At 45.4% G+C, this 23702-nt stretch overlaps 1 protein-coding gene across 1 annotated transcript in view; it reads right to left on the bottom strand.

The window, feature by feature from the left end:
• Window positions 1-23702, bottom strand: part of LOC144753253 (maestro heat-like repeat-containing protein family member 1) — an 82021-nt gene that overhangs the window by 14677 nt on the left and 43642 nt on the right. Inside the window, exons 8-11 of the mRNA XM_078641004.1 lie at window positions 22570-22622; window positions 21153-21260; window positions 10954-11073; window positions 9892-9990 (exon numbers count right to left, since the gene is read on the bottom strand). Of these exons, the coding sequence (XP_078497130.1) occupies window positions 9892-9990; window positions 10954-11073; window positions 21153-21260; window positions 22570-22622 (380 nt within the window). The remainder of the gene's footprint in view (window positions 1-9891; window positions 9991-10953; window positions 11074-21152; window positions 21261-22569; window positions 22623-23702) is intronic.

Here is a 23702-nt window from a genome sequence, read left to right as displayed (position 1 = left end):
ACTGTGGTTCATAAGTCAGTGGGAGCAGTATGCCCGACAACGAAAATGGCTGCGTGTGTTTTGGCCACGGAATAGGGGTAGTGGGCAAATGTGTAGATGCAGAAATAAATGTGCAATATGTCATCCTGCCCTTGGGGTATGCACACAATGTAGCACACATGTGTACAAATGTAATCCTAGGAAAATCACATGTACATGCAAATATGGTGTAATATAATATAATAAAAGAAACATATGTAACAGGTTTCTTCAAATTAGATGAGTGTAAAATTACTCAGATGGTTCCCAAAATGTTCATAGTGTAGTACCTTACAGTCTGCCACTCTTTTCGATCACATATCAACCTTTTGACCCACAGGTACGTTCTGAGAAAAATAGGCGTTGTTCTTGTTTTATTGAAGAGGTGGTGCACGTATTGAGAGGTCGCTTCAGTGCGGCCCACACTGTGCAGTGAAAGGCCCCTCCTGCAGAGAGCCCAGGTGGGCAGTGGCAAGGGACAATTAAGCGTTTGTATTTTCAAATCCACTGCAGTGTGAGAGGGTGCCTAGCCCCCTGAGTTAGAATCAGAGAGCAATAAATAAGACTAGCGACAAAAACAATTGAAACAAAGCCCCCCGCAATTTGCGCCACCCCCTACCAGGGCACGTTATACAAATGTAAAAGCCCGATAGGGACCCATCTCAGCACCTGCTTTTTAGTACTGCTGGTGCACCGGCAAGACCCGGTCCACTTAAAGCCCTGGGACTATGTGATATTTATTCGTGCCTGGGTTGTTAAAAATAGTATCTTCAAGACATGTGGTAGTGCTATGAAACTATGGTCACAAGAGTTATAAATGAAAAAGTAAATTATTATTATTACGGTGTTCACGCTGTTAAACAGGAACATGTGCGCAGAGTCAGAAAAATGAGACCCGAAAGAAAGTGCACGAGTAAACCGAATGTTTCTGCGGGGTGAGGACGAAACATGCAGAGAAGACTGCAGCCCTCTGCATCATTTAACCCAAGGATTCTCGTATGACTTGCAGCCCCTCTCAGTCCCATCTAAGATCTCACTGCAGGCTGGCTTCTAATGAGATCTGATTGAGCGCTCCTATTTGATTTTAACAACTTGGAAGCAGTGTTTTAGCCAAGATAGCATTGGGTACTGTCAGAAGTATGCTTTCCCCAGAGAAATCAGCTTTTAAAACGACAGGCTGCAGGCTGTTTCAATTCCAATTTTTTCGTCAAACCGCTTAGATCAATAAAACAGCAGTTATGAAGGGGCACATGCTGAACAATGGAAACGCCACAAATGAAAAAAAGAAAAAACCTGAGTCAGTAATTTGTCGAAATAAAAGCACAAGACAATAATTTAAAAAAAAACTTTTCAAGATCCACGAGATAGAAGCGTCTGCACTCACTGTGTACAACAGTATTATGCAATGAAAAAATTAGTCCAGACATGAGTATCTAAAATGGCAGCTATTAAAGACCTCTGACCTCCAGGTCAGGGAAACTGCTCTCCCGTAGCGCAGCTGCGTCAGTTGCCTTTTTCCCCTCTGTGCCTTTCTGTGCCTTTTTTCTCTCTGTACCGTTATTGCGCCTCGTTATGTCTTTTTTTTCTCTGTGCCTTTAGTGTGTGCATTTTCTCTTTCTTCTCTTTGTGCCTTGTTATGTCTTTTTCCCTCCTTGTGCCTTTATTGTGTCCTTTTTTCCTTTCTGTGCCTTATTTTTAACGCCCGGTTTTCTGTTTCGCTCCCTTTCCCGCCATTGCTGCTCCCGCCGCTCCTCCTTCCTGCATCTTTCCGCTCTCACCTCCCAGCTGCTCTCCCTCCCCGACCCCTACTTAATGATGGCTGCTGTGCAGCCGCACAGCAGGCACGCAGCAGGAAAGCAGTTGGGGCGCAATGGCACACCAAAGGCAAGCCTCTGTAACTGGGCCACAACCAGCGCCAGGGACCCTAGTCCACTGACCTCCGCTGCTACGACTCAGCATCCCTCCACATACTCAATCCCGGAAGAAACTACAATTGCCAGCAGTCAATGGCGAACACCACCCAAGGCCAGCTCTCCTGCCAACACTGCTGCTGCACCTTCACCCACTACTAGACCCCCACTGCTACCGCCAACCCACCGAATGCCAGCGCACCCATCCCCCTGAGCTGCATCCTCCTCAACATACGCTCCCTGCACAGACATGCAGTAGAAATCTGGGACCTCCTCAACACTATCTCGCCCGAAGTCGCCTTCCTCACAAAGACCTGGACCGACACCAGCTCGGCACCCGAATTCGCAACCGCCATCGCTAAACGGGTACAAGATCCGGAAGAAGGACAGCCCCAACCACTTGGAGGTAGACTCACTGTTGTACACAAAAACTCCCTCCAACTAACTACAGCCAGCACGACTGACTCCTCATCCCCCAAGGAACACCTTCATTTCCAGATCCAGAGCAACACCCGAACGACTCTATGGAAAACCCTTGCCTACAGACCTCCTGGACCACGTGCCACATTCAGCACTACCATCGTGAAGTCATCTTGCCCCTCGCATCCACGGATTACATACTTCTCAGAGACCTGAACCTCCACCTCACCAACCTCAGCGACCCCCAAGTCCACCGCCCTCCTGGACAACCTCACCAACATTGGCCGGTCACACCCTCAACCCCATCTTCACAGAAGGAAACAACATTCGCTTCAGCCACACCACGCAACCCCATGGACAGACCACCACTGTATCCACTTTTCCTGCTATAAATCCACCTCACACAAGTCTACTCCATGCCTTCGTGCAGGAACTGGAGCAAGATCACCAGAGAGTACATCAACTCTGCCCTCAACCGCACTCCTTCTCCCACCACAACAGATGCCAACTCTGCAGCCAATGAACTCCACAGATGGATCACCGACTGCGCAAACACACTCGTCCCCCTCCAGAACTCTGATGGGCAAAGCAGCACGAAAGCACCTGGTTCACCACCGACCTCTGAGAACCCAAGCGTTTGTGCCAACGACTCGTGAAAGCCTGGAGGAACAGCAAAACCCCTGAAGCATGCACCGCCTGCAAGACAGCCATGACAGAACACAGAAGAATTTAATCCAGGACAGAATCCTCTCCAACTCCAGCAACTCTTCAGCATCATACAAGAATTCACAAAACTCCCCAGTGAATCCTACTTAAATCACAAGATCAGCACTCTCTCCGACAACTTCAACGAGCGGAGCCTAGGCACCGCTACTACACCTACAACCAGTAATGCCAACCAGCCTACCATCACCGCATGGACCCCTGTCACCACAGAAGACACAGCTAAGACCATGAGAAGCATACACTCAGGAGCCCCCACCGACCCTTGCTTGACGTGCATCTTCCACAGAGCCGCCACCCTCTATAGCACCCTTGAAACAGATGTCAAGTCCCTCCTCAAGAAGCCCTCCGCAGAGCCGACAACCTCCAGAACTATAGACCCATCGTTCTCCTCCCCTTCGCAGCCAAAGTCACTGAGAAGATCGTCAACAACCAGCTCACAAACTTTATAAAATCCAACTCGATCCTCTACACTTCCCAATCTGTATTCCATAGCAACCTCAGCACCAAGACTGCCCTTATAGCCACCACGGGCAACATCCGCACCCTCCTCGACCAAGGACACACGACTGCCCTCATCCTAGTAGACCTATCAGCAGCCTTCGACACCGTCTCCCACCGTGCAATAACCGCCGGACTCTGCGACGCTGGAATTCAGGGGGATGGACCCATTCCTTTCTCACCTCTCTCCTCCCCTTCGCAGCCAAAGTCAAACAGAAGATCGTCAACAACCAGCTCACGAACTTTATAGAATCCAACTCTATCCTCTGCACTTCCCAATCTGTATTCCGTAGCAACCTCAGCACGAGACTACCCAACTAGCCGCCACGGGCGACATCCGCACCCTCCTCGACCAAAAGACACATGGCAGCCCTCATCCCACTAGAGCTATCAGCAGCCTTCGACACCGTCTCCCACCGTGCACTAACCGCCAGACTCTGCGACGCCGGCATTCAGGGGAATGGATCTGTTCCTTTCTCACCGGCCAAACTCAAATAATCAGACTCCCGCCCTTCCTCTCTGAACCCACAGAGATCAGCTGCGGAGTACCCCAAGGATCCTCAATCAGACCCACGCTCCTCAACATCTGCATGGCCCTTCTCGCCACCATTGTCAGAAAACACAGACTCAGGATAGTATTCCACGCTTCCGACACCCAGCTCATCTTCTCATTCACTGATAAACCAGAGATCACCAGACACAGCTTACAGGAAGGAATGAAAGATGTCGCCTCCTGGATGAGCAGCAGCTACCTGTAGCTCAACTCAGAGAAAACGGAAGTCGTCATCCTTGGATATACCCCCTCCCCATGGGACAACACCCGGTGGTCCACCGCCCTCAGCAACCCTCTGACACCCATGGACCAAGCTAGTAACCTCAGCATCACACTCGACTCCTCCATCACCCTAAACCGACAGATGACGCCATATCCTGTACATCCTCCACAGGACCTTCAAATGGACCCCCCTGAATCCAGAAAGACCATCACCCACACACTCATAACCAGCAGACTAGACTACGGGAATGCCCTCTATGCCGGAATCAACAAATGTCTACTCCTCAAACTCCAGACAATCTAGAACGCTGCAGCCAGACTTGTCCTAGGCGTCCCACGTCAAGATCACATCACCCAGCACCCACAAGATCTCCACTGGCTCCCCGTCGAAAAGAGAGTGACCTTCAAGCTCCTCACTCATGCCTACAAATCCCTCCGCAACACCGGACACCAATACCTTAAAAAAAGAATCTCCTTCTACGCACCCAAGAGAAGCCTCCTCTACACCGACCTTGCCCTGGCCAAAATCCTACGCATCCACAGAACAGGAGGGAGAGCCTTCTACGCACCCAAGAAATCCCACACATCCACACAGCCAGAGCAGGAGGGAGAGCCTTCTCCTGCATTGCAGCCAAGACCTGGAACAATCTCACCCTCAGCATTAGACGAACTCCCACAGTACAAGCATTCAGGAAGAGCCTCAAGACCTGGCTCTTCAGATGAGACAGAGCTGCTTTAACACCCCCTCCCCCCCTCCAACCCCATCAGTGCCTTGAGAACCTCACAGGTGAGTAGGGCGCTTCACAAATCCCTGATTGATTAAAAGACTTAAGTAAATTGGCTAGTGCTCTCAGGGAGGGTTCAGCACAGGATGAGGCATGAAAAATTCATGCAATGAATGAATGGAGTTTTGAAACTGAACAGTGACGATTGTAGCAGCAAATAGGAACCCCAAGGGAAGGTTGAACCCCATACAGTAGATACAGCAGTGTTGGGTCGAGACAGGGCATGCGTGCCGTCGAGAGCCGAGACCTAAAAAGCAACCACTATTGTAAGTTAAGAGCTTTGCCAGAAATTGGATCTTTGAACTGTCTGAAAAAGTAAAATCATCCATCTGGTGCTGACTTCATGCAGCTTCTGGGCAGTGCTAAACTTCCAACTAAAACCCACACTTCGGATATTGATCCATCAAACTTAATGACAATTGTAAAATTAGCCAGCTAGTTTTTTTCATTTAAAGGCTGGCAGCTCATAGGTTTCCTGCCTTAACAAACAATAGCGGTACAAAAGGGGGTGGTGATGGACGGAGCATCTGAATTAATCAAACACTCACACCCAGTCAAAAGATCTGGGTTTAATCCATCACCGTTCTTTAGCCCACTATGCCACCCCAGTTCAGACATGGCTATATGCAAATCAGTCTGACCCTGCGCCTTATGGTAACAGTCCAGCCCAAACTGCCAAGCCATGTCTTCCCTGGACCGGAAACAAGCTTCCGAGGACCGGTTTCTGGCATTCCAGCCATCTTCAGCCCGGCTTGCTTGAATCCAGTGGCAAAGTGAGCAAGGGACTCACGTCTGAGCATACCCTGCCACACTTATGGCAGCCAAAAGCGGTACAAAAGGGGGTGGTGATGGATGGAGCATCTGAATTAATCAAACACTCACACCCAGTCAAAAGAGCTGGGTTTAATCCATCACCGTTCTTTAGCCCACTCTGCCACCCCAGTTCAGACATGGCTATATGCAAATCAGTCTGACCCTGTGCCTTATGGTATCAGTCCAGCCCGAACTGCCAAGCCATGTCTTCCCTTGACCGGAAACAAGCTTCCGAGGACCGGTTTCTGGCATTCCAGCCGTCTTCAGCCCGGCTTGCTTGAATCCAGTGGCAAAGTGAGCAAGGGACTCACATCTGAGCATACACTGCCACACTTATGGCCGCCAAAAGCGGTACAAAGGGGGGTGGTGATGGACAGAGCATCTGAATTAATCAAACACTCACACCCAGTCAAAAGATCTGGGTTTAATCCATCACCATTCTTTAGCCCACTCTGCCACCCCAGTTCAGACATGACTATATGCAAATCAGTCTGACCCTGTGCCTTATGGTAACAGTCCAGCCCGAACTGCCAAGCCATGTCTTCCCTGGACCGGAAACAAGCTTCCGAGGACCGGTTTCTGTCATTCCAGCCGTCTTCAGCCCGGCTTGCTTGAATCCAGTGGCAAAGTGAGCAAGGGACTCACGTCTGAGCATACCCTGCCACACTTATGGCGGCCAAAAGCGGTACAAAAGGGGGTGCTGATGGACGGAGCATCTGAATTAATCAAACACTCACACCCAGTCAAAAGATCTGGGTTTAATCCATCACCGTTCTTTAGCCCACTCTGCCACCCCAGTTCAGACATGGCTATATGCAAATCAGTCTGACCCTGTGCCTTATGGTAACAGTCCAGCCCGAACTGCCAAGCCATGTCTTCCCTGGACCGGAAACAAACTTCCGAGGACCGGTTTCTGGCATTCCAGCTGTCTTCAGCCCGGCTTGCTTGAATCCAGTGGCAAAGTGAGCAAGGGACTCACGTCTGAGCATACCCTGCCACACTTATGGTGGCCAAAAGCGGTACAAAAGAGGGTGGTGATGGACGGAGCATCTGAATTAATCAAAAACTCACACCCAGTCAAAAGATCTGGGTTTAATCCATCACCGTTCTTTAGCCCACTCTGCCACCCCAGTTTAGACATGGCTATATGCAAATCAGTCTGACCCTGTGCCTTATGGTAACAGTCCAGCCCGAACTGCCAAGCCATGTCTTCCCTGGATCGGAAACAAGCTTCCGAGGACCGGTTTCTGGCATTCCAGCCGTCTTCAGCCCGGCTTGCTTGAATCCAGTGGCAAAGTGAGCAAGGGACTCACGTCTGAGCATACCCTGCCACACTTATGGCGGCAAGCCGGGCTGAAGACGGCTTCTCAGACACACGACAAACCTTACATACTTCAAAAAACACCTAAAAACCTACCTCTTTAGGCAACCCGTGTAGTCCACCTGCTTTTATATTAGCCGTCATCCGAATTCTCTCTCGCGCCAGGACAGTCTTGACTAGCAGTGCGCGTTACAAGAAACCATATAACATAACATATAACATAACATAATGCCAGAAACCGGTCCTCGGAAGCTTGTTTCCGGTCCAGGGAAGGCATGGCTTGGCAGTTCGGGCTGGACTGTTCCCATGAGGCACAGGGTCAGACTGATTTGCATATAGCCATGTCTGAACTGGGGTGGCAGAGTGGGCTAAAGAACGGTGATGGATTAAACCCAGATCTTTTGACTGGGTGTGAGTGTTTGATTGGTTTTGATGCTCCGTCCATCACCACTCCCTTTTGTACCGCTTAACAAACAATAGGGCATATTAGCAAGAACCTCGTTAAAATGATCGCTGTTTTAGATACAGGAAACTGCAGCTAAAACGGCAATAATGGGCTTGATAATATGCGTTATAGAATTCCAATAGAAGCCCAGGTTAGATGTGCAGGTTATCTAACCTGGGCTTCGTTTGGAATTCTATAACGCATATTAGCAAGCCCATTATCGCAGTTTTAGCGACAGTTTTCTGCCGCTAAAACGGCGATAATGTTAACAAGGTTCTTCCTAATATGCCCCAATGTTTTGTCATTGCCATTGGCATATTTGTTGGAGTGCATCTTCCACTTGTCCAGGTACGTAATGTACTGTGAAAGAAGTGAGGGATGTGTAATGGCTGTTGGTTATGATAAAGTTTAAACACAACTCTTTTTCTGTGCTAGACAGCTGGGGAGACAGAGGTAAGATAGACCATTCACTCAAAGGCTGAATTATGGAGTCAAATACCTTTTTAGTAGCACTACCTCCTGCACATATCTGCTCAAAAGATACTTGTCCCCTGCCACGGGTATCTCAGATAAAATTGAGAAATTAAATATTAAATTAAAAGAAATACAAAAAGAAAAGTGAGAAACTGATATTTCAAATTTAAATGCCATATAAGAAATTGTTGTTAGAGGATCTGACTCTTGCTGTAAGGTACACGAACCGCAAATCCTATGCCTAACGCTAACGCTATCCTCATCAATTGCCCATTACTCTTATGCAATGTAACCCAAACACAAAACCCCTAACACTAGCAACATACTGTACGCCTACATTCCATAAACTTAAACCTAGTTCAATCCTGCAAAGTATCCTTAACCTTAACAAAATCATTTACCCTAACCCTCTATCAAACCCATACTTCACCTCTAGCCATAAAGGTATCCTTAAGACTAACATTAAACAACAACTGTTCCCTAATTGGCACAATATACACAACCTGGAGTCTAACACTACACCTAACTTTAATGTTTCCCATTACTCCTACTGTAACTCTTATTCACACACACACACACACACACACACACACACACACACACACACACACACACACACACACACACTCTGGTATTAACACTACAGTCAACACTAAGGGGAGCACCCTAAGTATTGACTGTAGTGTTTACACTACAGTCAACACTGAGGGAAGCACAAATTGCACCATGATACAGAGGAGCAAACTTATTTGGATCATGATGCAGTGTCTGGCCATACCATTTCCCCTGCCAGACTGTTTTAAATTACCTCCTCTACAATTTATCACATGTTCCTAATGGTCCTTTTTGTAAATTTTGCATTCCAGCCCATTGATTACACTTCATTCGGCCTGAGCTGGAAGGAACGACTCAAGATGAGAGTAATGCCCCAGCTGGAGAGTACGGCCCCAGATGGAGAGTAAGGCCTGGGTGTGGAGAGTTTGGCACAGGGGCGGAGATTCCGGCCCAACTGCAAACGTATAGATACGACTCATAAATTACCTCTTTGAATACCAAAAGTAGTAAATGTCTTCTGTGAATACCAAAAGTCATAAAGTTAGACTTTTTTCTCAGATTGCCTTTGATATTCGGCCCTAGGACGTCCTGAATGTAGCACAACACACCAGGGCCAGTGAAGGTTGCCTCCTGGCTTAGGCCAGTCACTATTTCAACTGGAGTTATGAACAGAGCCCCTCTCCTTTCCACAATGTAACTGTATTGTGTATCCTGTGGATGAAGAGCCCAGCCTTTAGCCAGGCCTGGAGTTTGATCCTTAGTACTCCGCCACCTCGGAGTGCAGGGACCGGTCTTAGACCCGGTCTTGTATTGATTCCTAAATGCGAGTCGTCTTGGAGGGCAGCCTTTCCGTCTGTGCTCTATCACTTCTGAAGTCATGACTAATGCAAAGGAGGAAGTAAAGGTTGAATGTTCTTGTTGTTTAGAGTGAATTTAAGACATTGTTGCATTTGGTATTATAAGCCCCTTCAAAATAAATGTCTAAATTTCTTTTGTTTTCGGTATTGTAGACCACCTACGCCTTTAGACATATTTTTGCTTTTCTTTCTTGTAAACTGTTATCTAATTGCAAATTACACTTTTATAAATGTGATTCGCCACTGCTGAGGATAGTTGGAAATATGAGACAAAAAGAGATGCATGGTTCTTACTAGGTCAATAGCAAAAAGATAGCCTTTGTACTCTTCAATCACCCGACGGCTTTCGAATGGATGAGTCTTGGCACATGTTTCAAATCCAATTATTATATCCTGCAAAAAGTGAAAGACAACTCATAGCATTAGGGAAACATTAACCAAACACAGGCATTTAGGACTAGAGATTCCATATTAGAAAGAAATTATAATGATACGGTTCTTGATTGGACCTTCAGTGTTTACAACTGGCAATCGCAAATGGTTCTCCACTAGTAAAGCAAATATATTCAGTTTCCAGAAAGCATGATTTAAGGATACTCCCTATACAACTATGCTGGAGTGTCCTTACCATGCTACTGAAGAAGCATCTATGGACAATAAGATGGGAGTTCAGTCACTATTTGTGTTCTGTAACTTGGTTCTTTATGGTTTTCACCTAAAGAAACTGCAAGGACTTTTTAGTACACAAGCATTTGGGAAGAAGGAGTCCGATTTCTTTAGAAGGAATGCTTATCCTCTCTGCCTTAAGGGTACTGTGCAGGGATTACACCAGATTCTGCTCTGTCCTTCATTCCCTGAGAAATCGCCCCCTTCTAACAACAGGTAGAAAAGACAGCTCTGTTATCTCTTTGGACCTCTCTGAAAGCTCCACAAAGCTTTAGATCTTCATCCCATTTATCTACTACATTGATTAAGCTTGATTTATATAATTAATACACTTGTGTCTATCAAGACGGATCACCTAAAGAGGCAAAAATAATCCCTGATGAAATGTAGCAGTAGTAACCTGAACAAAGGCGCTATACTACAGTCTTCATCCACTCTGCGGAGGGTTTCCACTCTGATATGATTTGGCTATCCATGGGGTAGATATCACACTTTTAGGTGACAGGATGTGCTGAGTGAGGAAGGTGTCTCCTGTCATCATTAACTTACCATCAAGCTCCTTTAATGAAATTACAATCCGAAACAATGAAAACCCAGATGCTCTTCAGTCCCGTAAGACTCCATGTGTTTGTTCTGGTCATACAGGGTGACATTTTACCTAAGGGGAATAGAAATACACTTGCTACTTACTGCATGGTGAGGAGTTGCAATAAACTTAGTAGAATTGAACATCTTTCGAAGGTAACGTAAGACCAGCACAGTATCATCGCATGTGGCGAGGCACTTCCCGAGGCACCGGAAAATGAAACCCTAATATGGGAGTAAATTAAAGACAGTCTGAGTTAAGAATAAAAAGAAACTCCTGCCCACTCTATGAGAGCAATACTTATAGCGGAGTATTCATCTTTGATTTACTCTACACATGTCTTCAACTCACACTATGAAACAGCTCTTAATGAGTTGAGCGAAATGTTTGTTAGGTTATGTCATGTTATATCTTCTGGACATTGTAGAGATTTGAATATGGCCATGAATATGACTCAAAACAATGAAGAGGGAGGACTGGGAGCCAGTAAACGTCCAGTACCTAGGCTCCGAAACTGCTAATGCAGAAAAGCAGTGGAGGTACTGTTCCTTTCAGAAAGCAAAGACGAAATAAAGGCTGACAAAGAAGGGAGAATCCCTATGATTATTTCTTGGTGCCATCACACATCCATGAAGACGTACTGTATCATCATAGGACGTGCTTCTCATAGGGCTGGTGTGGCAGTGCCCCACGAAGGGTCGCTTTAGCGAAGACCTGTTTAGTTTTGCTGTCTGATGACAGGTGCCAGTGTGAGGGCATTTTGAATGTGTGGGGTGGAGTGAATGGGTGTAGTGAAATGAAGGGAGACTAAAACTGTCTAAGAGATACCACATTGGACTTTAATGTGATGGTTCCCTCGGCAAGATTAAAAAGTGTAATTTGGTAGGGGCTACTACAGGGACGTGATGTATCCAAGTAGCCTAAATCTGTGAGTGTGGTCAGGTCAACATTTTTCGCGCATGATGGTCCAAAAAAGATCCAAAGTGCTTCTTCAGAACCTAAAAAGGGGGGATAACCCTACCCCACACCTAAGACGTAATATGCAGTTTAGGTATTGCCCTAGAAGAAAATATCTTGATTACAAATTTTAAAATTGATCATCCAATCTGGAAACGAAATGAGAAAATAAAGAAGACACACTGTAAACAAATTTGTTTCATCTATGGCAAGTAACTCATGTAGTCCTGTTAACCTTTTCAGAAGGGAGAAATGGTGTATTTTCTGCCTCTCCATGAACAGCAAAGGTCTGAATGACGAAATCCCTCGGTGCAAGGTATAATTCCCAGGTCAGTCTCCTGCGAAATCAGATACTCCCTTACAATGGATTTATTGACATTCGGTCATATATACCATTCACCATTGAGACCATGTAACATATGGAACACCCTGCTTTGGAGTCTCATACACCACACAAAGCAGTGCTTATGATAAACCTTTTGCAACTTGCCATGGGTATCTTCGTCATTACTACAAATGTTTATGTTGAAACAATGAGGTGTTGCCCTCCATAAGAAAACATTTAGCTGTGTTAGTCTACTGTTTTAGATGCCGCTTTACTAATATAATTGATGACTTTGGGCCAGCCCACATTTATTCGCTACACACTCCAGGATGGCCACCACCGAAGGATGATAGTTCTGCTACACCAGCACATGAGGGTCTCACTCCTATGACTTCCAGCATACCCCTTCTCTTCTCTCTTATCTTCATTAGCCATTTGCCCAATAGTGCTCTCCAAGCATGCACATCCATTGGCAGTAGACCACTTAGCCGCCCGTGTTACTTATTACATGTGGCTGCCCATATTTACAACATGAACATAGATGCCAATATGCCTAGATTCGTCCATGAGGGATGGCTAGCACTTATGTGCACCTGACTTGCTTCCTGTCACTATATATGCATGAGCACTTAGGTGCACCATATATTTCTCTTACCATCATCTTCCATTAAGAAAACCTTCAACTGTCTTAGTTTACTGCTTAGATGCCGCCTTTCAAAAACCATGGTTGACTTTGGGTTGGCCAGCATTTGAGCACTACACACTCTGAGATAGCCACCATTGAGGGATGATACCTCTGTTACACCAGCACGTGAGGGGCTTGCTCCTTTTGGCTCAAGGTTACCCCTCCTCTCCTCATTGTCAAATTGGTCATCACTTCTTCCCGCAAATGCACACACCACACCTGAAAACAATCACTCCAATTACCTGCACCTGGAGCTCTGCAAAAGTCCTTTCCTGGACCTCTGCAAAAGTCTGCCACCTACCTGACAGTCTGCCCGTGGCTTTTCCTGCCCGAATTTGCCCGCATTTGCCGTTGTGGGACCCGCTGCTGTTTTGCCTCCATCCGCACACTCTGGGGTGGACTCTATCCCCCAGAGTGCAGCGCAGGACCACACAGCTGCCGCAAGTGAGGGAGAGGCGGGGCCAACGCGCTCATAGCGCAGCCTCTCACCCCGCGGCACGGCGCAAGGGTGGGCCCATTTGAGCCCGTTCGAGACAGGGAGAGGCTGGGCTGGGGCCCCCCCTCTAAGGCCTTCGCCACTAACGGCTGACCTGCATTACCAGTAAGTGGTCTCAAAGGCTGTTATTTGAGCCAATTGTAATTCTCCTTTCTCCTTGAACTAAAATGGCAGCACGTGAGGGGAGAGTGGGGAAAGCTGCCGGAATTGGGTACGCAGCAGGAACTCTCGACCAATTCATAACGAGGGCTACTTCCGTGCTTGCCCATGAGATCGCCATCACGGAGCAACGTCTTTCTATGGACCCCTTGCTCACTTGCCACTGGATACAAGCAAGCCGGGCTGAAGACGGCTGGAATGCCAGAAACCGGTCCTCGGAAGCTTGTTTCCGGTCCAGGGAAGACATGGCTTGGCAGTTCGGGCTGGACTGTTCCCATGAGGCACAGGGTCAGACTGATTTGCATATAGCCATGTATGAACTGGGGTGGCAGAGTGGGCTAAAGAACGGTGATGGATTAAACCCAGATATTTTGACTGGGTGTGAGTGTTTGATTGATTCAGATGCTCTGTCCATCACCACCCCCTTTTGTACCGCTTTTGGCCACCATAAGTGTGGCAGGGTATGCTCAGACGTGAGTCCCTTGCTCCCTTTACCACTGGATTCAAGCAAGCCGGGCTGAAGACAGGTGGAATGCCAGAAACCGGTCCTCAGAAGCTTGTTTCCGGTCCAGGGAAGACGTGGCTTGGCAGTTTGGGCTGGACTGTTCCCATAAGGCACAGGGTCAGACTCATTTGCATATAGCCATGTCTGAACTGCGGTGGCAGAGTAGGCTAAAGAACGGTGATGGATTAAACCCAGATCTTTTGACTGGGTGTGAGTGTTTGATTGATTCAGATGCTCCGTCCATCACCACCCCCTTTTGTACTGGAATTGGGTACGCAGCAGGAACTCTCGACCAATTCATAACGAGGGCTACTTCCGTGCTTGCCCATGAGATCGCCATCACGGAGCGACGTCTTTCTATCGACCCTGTGTTTTCAAAAAGATCCTCTCTGGGGGCCATTATGAATGTGTGCTCGCCAGAAAATCATTGCCAGACCGCTCCTGCCATTGACTCCCAGACCGTGAATGCAAACCCACTGCAAACTTCAGTATCATCCAATACTGATGGAGACCTTTTGAACCCCATATCACTGCCATGCAGCTTATCGCAAAATGTACCTAAGAGCGCGGTCATGTACGCGGCAGATATTCACGAAGAGCCCTTACAATCAACTGAATACACACAGGGGGTTAGCTCTATGAGAAAACGAGGAGGCACACAAGGAGGTATACAGCAGAAGGGAAAGAAGCCCAAGACCTCTAAACCAAGTAACCAGAAAGAGACGTTAAATATAGACCTCCCAATAGCTGAAGTCTCACAGGGATCTCTGTCTGTAGTAAATGCCATGAATATGGATGAGACTGTAACTGGACTACCACAGACCGAGGAACTGTATTGGCTAAAAATAGGTGCCCTTATAACATCTTCTTTAGAGCCCCTAATGAAAAGACTCTCTCTAATTGAGAGCAGGCTTGAAAAATCGGAAGGTCTGATAATGTCTACCTTGGGAGGTATTGACCACAAAATAGCAAGCTGTGGTTATGTCAACGAGGTGGCGAGGGAGGGAGGAAGGGATCCTGTAGCCTGCCCGAATATTATTGTGCCATTTACTACAGATCGGGCCGTGCAACCGATGGGCCACAATGAGTTAAGGGGTGGAACTGTGAGTGGTGGAAACATAGTTCCCGTAGAGACAAATGGGGTAAGCCGCAGTAACGACAGGGATGGGAATGAGGCAAAGAACTTGCACCCTCACTTAGACCTACCCCCAGATTGTACACCCAACGTTGCTGTCTTGACCGGTGTTCCTGAATTGGAACACGGTAAAGTTGACTCCTACGTCCAAATCATAACAATACAACACACTGGTTAAACAACAATAGACCATTGCCTCGAGATGTACAGTGTAAGATTATTTTTGTGTGTGAGGAGAGTGAGCTGGGTAGGATATAGGACAAAAAATATGGCAGGGGACTGCATTGTTACTAATTTTAAAGATCCTAAGGCTGCGGACCATGTTCGCTGGGGCCTTCAGACACATTCACGATCCACTATCCAGGCCTGGAATTTAAGCTACTTTTATACCCCACCAGATCATATGCCTAATTCTGGGCATTTTGAGCACAACAGGCATAGGATTGGCCAGCTAGGTAGGATGAGAGGGGGGGTTGATGGGGAGAGGAGCAAGCTTTTGGCAGCAGTACCAGGCGGAGGAGATATATATGGCCGTCAGTTAGCCCCCAGAGGGAGGGAGGTGGGCCAGCACTACCGTTACTCAATGAATATGCTCCACTTCACTGGGGTAGACATCTTAGTGAAGTAGAGTGACTGCAGGGAGAGGAGTCAGGCCAAGAAAATGTGCCAAATTTGGCCCCTCAACTTTAAAACCGCAGGCAGAGGACCATCCAAGATGTGTTACCTAAAACGTGATCCAGCTTGCCTCTGGCAAAATAAGGCCATCCAGGACCGAGATCCCTCGAAGTAGTGATAGGCCTATTATATGCACTTGCCCCTCCCCCCTACCCCCAAGGGAGTTCCTTTAAATTAGTATCCTGGAACGTAGCAGGTCTGTCAGCTAAGTTCCAAAATCAGGATTGACTGGAATAACTTCAAAATAATCTGTGTGCAGGAAACCTGGGAGGTAGACCACACTAATTTCCATCTAGCTGGGTATAAATCGTTTGGGATCCCGGCAAGTAAGTCCATGGCGGGAAGAGCAAGGGGAGGGCTCCTAATATTTGTAGACTTGTGTCTGGAAGGGATTTGGGTTGATCTAAAATGAAATTCAGATTATATGATAGGCCTCCGGTTTAAAAATAGGGGCCTCAACATAATTTTGGTCAACTTTTATAATGCGGGAGGATCCAGAGCGAGAGAGCTTGATGAAATACTTAGTTTGTTGATAGAGCAGAAGCAGGGCACAATGGCACCCACGCTTTTAATAGCGGGGGACTTTAACTGCCATTTGTGCCCACATTTGTTACCCATTAAAGAAGACTGGACCTCATGCAGTTTGGAGGAGGGACCACATTTCGAGCATACGCTGGAGGGCAGGGAACTGAGTAGGGTGAATAAAGGTCACACGCTCGAACATTCGATGGATTTACTGGCCATTGAGCCTAATAAGCAGGTCAACCCTACCTTTAAAGGAAGGGGCTGTAGCTCGTACATTGATTTTATACTAGTGTCCCAATTGCTTAAGAAGTGGCTACTGGGATTTGCAATAGAGTTGAGCGGTTTTAGCGACCACAACCCCCTAATACTGTCGGTAGCAGAGATAAATGTAAGTAGGGTTAAAAGGAGGGGGGCTGGGACAAACATAGAGAAGGTTACAGATCAGGGCAGGCGCCTGAAAGGGTCAAGGGTTAACGGTGAAAGTTTCTATAAGTCCTTTGCAAAAGAGGGGAAACAGTTCCTAGAGGAATGTCTAGATTTAGCAGTGGAAGGACCATCGTTAGTGGAGGCATTTGAGGAAATAGGCCGCCTGATAGATGGTCTTATGCAGACGTCAGGGGAGGGTAAGACTAAAAATTATCCCAGATGGTTTGATAGTGGGTGCTCCCTGGCACAGAGGAATCTAAGAGCTGCCCTTAGACTTAACCCAAAGGACAAATACAGGGTTATGCAATGTAGGTTAACTTATAAGCAGGCAGTGCGCAGGAAGAATGCACTCCAAACTCAAACCTGGGAGGATCTGAGAGGAGCCGCCGAAAGGAAAGACATGACCACCTTTCGGAAGATAGTTAACAACCCCTGCTTCCAAGAGGCAAATAGCCCGCAGATAGGATCTAATGTTCTTCCCAAACAGTGGGTGGAGCACTTTAGATGGCTTTATAATCGGGGGAACATTGAGGCTCAAGATAACGAGGAGTGGGTGGAGAGGTGGAATGTTGCACTAGAATTTACCCTAGAAGAGATTACTGCTCGAATCCGGGGTCTTACTAGAAATAAGGCGCCGGGACTGGATGGGATCACCTCGGACCTTTTTTTAAGTAAGGTAGAACTATGGGCGCCAATTGTAACAAGAGTAATAAATGCTGCTATAGCTACGGGGCTCCCCCGCTAATGGTCAACTGCCATAATCGTCCCCATTTTTAAAAAGGGGAATAGAGACATCCCTCAGTGCTATTGCCCCATCTCCCTAATAGATGTAACTGCCAAAGTGCTGGGACATCCTGTTCTAAACGCCTGATGAGCTGGGCTGAGGAACAACACATCCTCACCGACGTCCAGTACATATTTAGGGCTAAAAGATCAACTACAGACCAATGCGTAAATCTATATTTACTGGTGGCTAAATACACCATTGCCAATGATGAAGCGGTCTATTTAGCTTTTATGGACCTCACCGCATTATTTGATTGTCTCAACAGGGAGAAGCTGTGGGCGCAAATGAGGCCCCTAGGGTTGGACTAAGACCTCATTAAGATTTTGAGAGCTCTACTTTGGAACACCTCGGCTAAAGTCAGGTACAATCTAGAGGGTGAAAGCACAGAGCCTTTCATTTGCACTAGTGGGGTAGGACAGGGGTGTATTTTGGCTCCGTTTTTGTTTTCCCTGCATATAAATGGCCTAGAACAAGCCATAAGAGGCTTAGATGTGGATTCACCTAGAATAGGCAGAAGAGCAATCCCTGTCCTGCTTTATGCAGACGACGCGGTCTTGTTGGCACGCACTCCACTGGGACTACAGCGATTGATAGAAGGTTTTGTGGATTTTATGAATAATTTAGATCTGTCTGCCAACCTGACCAAGTCGTACGTCATGGAGACAGGGACTAAATCAAGGAAAAACTTCAACTATAGAATAGGCGTACATAGCTTAGAGAAGGTGCAGTCCTTCTCGTACCTGGGCATTTTATTTGATAGGGGTTTAAACTATAAGGCATTAATTGAGGAGCGATGCAACAAGTTAGTGTCAAGTACAGGGGCAATTTTGAATTTTGGCCGCAGACTAGAACGGTGGTCGCCGGAACAAATGATGAACTTATACAATTCAATCTGCTACTCTAAAGCTGTGTACGGGGCAGAATTGTGGGGGTTCATCGATTCCGTCAAACTGCAGGTCGAGGAGAACAAATATTTGAGAAGGCTCCATAAAATCGCCCACAGTGCGTTCCCGCTTACATTGCTCATGAAGCAATGTAAGTACTGGGTGGAGCGTTTATAGGGGACAAGGTGCAGGTTAGGCCCCTGTTAGCTTGGCTAAAGATCTGTGTTAACCCAGAGGCCATGCTGACCAAGCATATAGTCTTGGACTGCCTGGGTAGGGACAGGGGAATGAATACCCCATGGCTGAAGTACATAAAGGTCATTCTTGAAAGCATTGGCTGTAATGATCTCTTCTTAATGCGGACCGTAATTGTAGGTCGTGATCGGGACAGCGTAAAGGAGATGTTTTTTAACTATAAAGCCTAATCTAGAGAATATAGGAGTGGGGCAAACAGTCAGTCAAAGCTCATGGCTTAGGGAGGACCTGTGAAGGAATGGAACCTTACCTTGCCCTCATGCACAATGCCCTGGACCGATTTTTAATCACACGTTTTAGGTTCAACTTTTTACATCATCTACTGGCTGATCCGGTAGGTTTTACTAGTTCAGTTGAGTCAAAGAGTCCCTGCGGCTGGATAACCTTCATTTTCTATTACTATGCCCCTTTTATTCATTGCCCAGGAGCCGTTTTTTAGTTAGTCTGCTGAAAAAAAACTAATTTAGGCATGCTAAGGAGGCCCTTTTATATTTACAAATGGCCCAAGACCCCTTGACCCTACTTTCTGTAATGAGTTTTTTAAGGTTAGCAGTTAAATTAAGAGAGACAAGAGGGATCTGTTGAAGGAAGCCCCGCCGAAATTATGAGTAACATGAGGGAGTGGGGCAGGGGCTCAATGAACTGTAATAGTAATAGTTTTTGTATTCTTTTTAAAATGTATATTGTCATTTTAAACTGTACTTTTATGGTTTTCATGTAAAATGCTGAATAAAGAAACATGACTGACTGACCTGCACCTTAAAGCAGAGGAGGATAGACTCTTGTGCTCTCTGTGCAGAAACCATGTGAGTATGGTTGCTTTTCCTGAATACTCCCTATCATTTCTCTTTCCACAGTTAGCACCTGAGTGCTACTCTCTGCTTTTGAACTATGGGGCATAATACATTGAATCAAAGGGTAAGACCCTGCACTCACACCTGAGGACAACCAATCACTCATAATGCGATGTGTAACACCAACAGAGATTGGTTTCATGTTATCTGTTCCACGTATGTCCACTTGCTTTTTCTGTTATATTGTAAGTACAAGTGTGTTTTTTCACATTTTTCACGTTGTGATGACTGATCAGCACCAATAATAGCATGCACATTTGTACCTTTGGAGACAATGTGATACAGTGAGCTGGAAAAGCGATTCCAGGGAATCATTGGACCGTATATACAAAACATTTGCTTACTGTGTGTTTTTTTTTATATTGTCATTTATTTTCTAGATTGGATGATCAATTATTAACTTGTTGAACCATGTATTTTCTTCTAAGGGAATACCTATACTGGATGACACGTCTCAGGTGTGGGGAAGGGCTATCTACCCATTTTTTAGGTACTGAAGAAGCATTGTGGATCCTTTTTAGGCCATTGGACATGAATCACATCGACCTGCCCACACTCACAGATTTAGGCTACTTGGGTACATCACCCTACTAGACCTTGCAAGGGACCCATCACATTAAATTCCAGTTTGGTATCTCTTAGATAGTTTTAGTCTTCCTTCACTTCACTATATACTTTCACTCCACCCCTCACATTCAAAATGCCCTCACACAGACACTTTTCATCAGACAGCAAAAATAAAAAGATCTCTGCTAAAGCGACTCTTCGTGGGGCCCATAGAGCATTGCAGTGCTGGCCTTACAAGGAGCACGCCCACTATGAAGCATGACATCCTCATTGATGTGTGAGGACACCAAGAAATAATCCTTAGGGTTCCCCCTTCTTGCCTGCCTTTCTTTCATCCTTGTTTTTTAATAGGAACAATACCTGTACTGGTTTCTGCATGAATAAGACCTTACATCCACTGAATGGGGATATGTTCTATCATGAAGAATAACAATTATCAAAAATAGAATAACGGACACTAGTTACACCTTATGGCCTTTGGCATAAGGGATAAAGATCAAAGTAGCCTCAAAAAACTCTGTGTTTTGATTGGAAAAGGTGCGGTATATGTGTTTCGTCCGCCCCACACTAGAGTTGTGGCAGTTATCATTGGCTACTCTGAAGTAGTGGGTTTGCCAGCCTCGCCCGAGGCGCCTCTGGTCTAGGGTGCAGTGTCCAGAGATTTTTACGTGAAAAAAGGTGTAAAGAAAACTGTGCAAAAAAGGAACAAATATTTAAAAATAAGGGAGTAAACAGCCCCAAAGTTCTTTAATGGGGGGTGTTCCTCACCACAGGTTAAAATTAAGTGGTACGATCTTAGACCGAGTTACTAGGTCTGATAGTGTAATTAAAAGAAGTACGTCAGAGGAATTACCTCATGGTGTTTATCTCCATCTGACTCTAAGAAGGTTGGCTTTTCCAGGGAGTTGGAGAACCATACCTGATTTTCTCGACTGTCTAATTCCAGTGCTGAGCACCCATAGTATACGAATTTACTTTACCAATCACAGTGCGATTGGAATACAAAGTTCTATCCTTCATTGACTTTGTGTTAAACTGCCTTTCCAAATGACCCTTGAGAGCACTAACCTCCTCATTCTCATGATGGGCAAAACTGTCAATCTGTGCGTTGAGTTCTTCCATAAAAAAGGCATGCCATTTTCTGTATGGTGCTTGCTTCAGGATAGTCCCCAGGAACTAAAAAGAAAACCGTTAGACTTTAATGCAGTAATATAAACATAAATGCAGTATCCACAGCTGATGTCTGCAGTGACTTTGAGAAGATATGGGTAAACAAACTTCAGCTGACAACAACCTCAGTAATGATGAAATAATATGTGGACAGAAGAACCAGAGAACACATAGAGCAGCATGTAAATAGTGTAGTGTGAAATCAGTGGTCAGAAGAAATAGGAGGCCTTTACAGTGGCTGTGATTTACACAGAAACATATGCACCAAAAGCATGCTGCCTGCAAATTATTGTGAAAAGAGTTACAGTGCAGCCATCCAGACAGAAAACAGATGGGGATTGTGCAGCTATATCATATACTTAGGGGCAGAATGCAAACCTATAGGGGAAGATTTACAAGCCCCTTAAGCCACTTTTAACATGGGAAAAGTGACGCAAAAGTGGCGAAAGGGGGTTGTAAATCTGCTCCATATACTCTTTGATCACCAGAGTTAGGGCTGAATGAACATTTTCTGTTAATAAGGGTGAAGACTGAACACAAGGAAAAGAAAATTACATCACAGGAGCACAATAAAAGCGAAGTGAAGTGTGATAACCAGGCAAAGAATACACTGTTACAAAGGAACCAAGTAGGAGTGCGATAACCAAGGGTTGAATAGAGACAGTTAGAACATGACCATCACAAGGTTAAACTAAAACAGTGACAAAGTGACAATTCAGATGAATATGGGAGCACTGATCACGTGCCAAACTGATTGCAGAATGTAAACATTCTGATTATGTGAAAAGCAGTTGGCAGACCCGGAAGAGTGATATTGTGACAATCCAGGGAAAGAAGAACGTTGTGCTAGAGTGACTATCCTGGGGACAAAAAGAGTCAGAGGACCTGATTTCCAACATGGGGCTACATTTCTAACCCTTTGCAATCACTGCAGTGCCTGTAATTTATCTGGGTAAAACATGGAGATAAAATCTGATACATGCAGGACTATCTGCAGTAAGCACGTAATTCCCAAGTTTCTGAGTGTGAATATGGCTAATGAAGTTTTAAATGCTTCTGGTAAATATTGCATCCTAGGAAAATGTTGTGTACCGAGTACAGCTTCTCCCTCTCTGTGCCCATTCACAATCAAGGTAAAACTTTTTTTATAAGCCAGACAAACAATAGGCATATGGTGAAAATATTGCAACCACATAGCAGAACAGCATTATGATGGGGTGAATGTTATATCTGCATATATTCACTCTAAATGAGTGGTTATGGAAAACAATGAGTTAAGAGCCATGTGTGACATTCATTAACAATTAATCCTTACTGAAACAAGAGCGCATTTCCACTGTTCCAAGTCAAAGGTTCTTTCAGTTGCAGCTGAAATAGCAGTTGGGAAAAAAATATATATAAGTAAAAGTGAAAAGCAGGCAACATTTCAAATGCCATGGGATTACATCATAAGCACTAGCAGATGTAGAGTCACACACTTCAAAGTGTCCCAGGACAGGCTCAGCCTGTCCTGGGAATTGAATTCAATGTCATCAGTTGTTCGTGTGCCCTTGATGCCACTCTTACATCCTTATATCTGGTTGTAATTTTAGGTCTATATATTTTGGTTTCCTTTCTTATATAACCGAAAGGCCGCCACACCACTTGATCTATTTATTACAGAGCATTAGCCTTTAAGCATTTGGCTGTCAGATGCAGCCTTGATCATATAGGGGATGGCCGTCGTGGTTCAGATATAAAAAGTGCTTTCCTGCTCTAAAATTACATACATACAGAAAAATACTCCTTTATTATATCCAAGACCAAAATGATTATAACATTTCATAATTCATCTAAGTGAAATTATAATGTGTAATGAAATCTTCCTTAAAAACACATTAAAACACTTCTACATGATATCTGGTATACAAAGGCTGAAATATAAGTCTTCTAGTTAAGAAAATAAGGATGTCTATCCTAACAGAAATATGTATCAATTTTGTTTATTATCAACATAATATCGCCAACTCTTTTAAATGTTCCTCACTGTGAAATTCTCACATAGTAGGATTCAATTATGCAAGATTTAAAACATTCATTTTAGCTGCAACATATAGTCGGACCAGAGATCTGATATTTTGTTTCATATTAATTGCTGTGAAATGCCCTGTTCAGCCTTACTCATCATACAAACAATGCAATGCCCAAATAGGCTAATCTAACCACCATGTAGCCTGAATAATACCTGCTTCTAAAACAAAAGCAGAGAGAGTGTTTGGTGTTTATAAATGTGGTTTGCAAAGTCTCCTATGCATTGATGCCACCTGGGTTCTTTGTTTCAAGCTCAATAGTTTACAAGAATTGGTATTACTGTGTTGTTCAAATAAGACACAATTGAAATAAAAGACGTTGCAGAAATGGGAAGTGTAATAATCATGAGGACTTTGGATATATTGAAGAACTATTTTT

The sequence above is a fragment of the Lissotriton helveticus genome, chromosome 5_1 (genome assembly GCF_964261635.1).
Source record: "Lissotriton helveticus chromosome 5_1, aLisHel1.1, whole genome shotgun sequence".
Lineage (NCBI taxonomy): Eukaryota > Metazoa > Chordata > Amphibia > Caudata > Salamandridae > Lissotriton > Lissotriton helveticus.
This window is presented reverse-complemented; position numbering and strand designations above follow the sequence as displayed.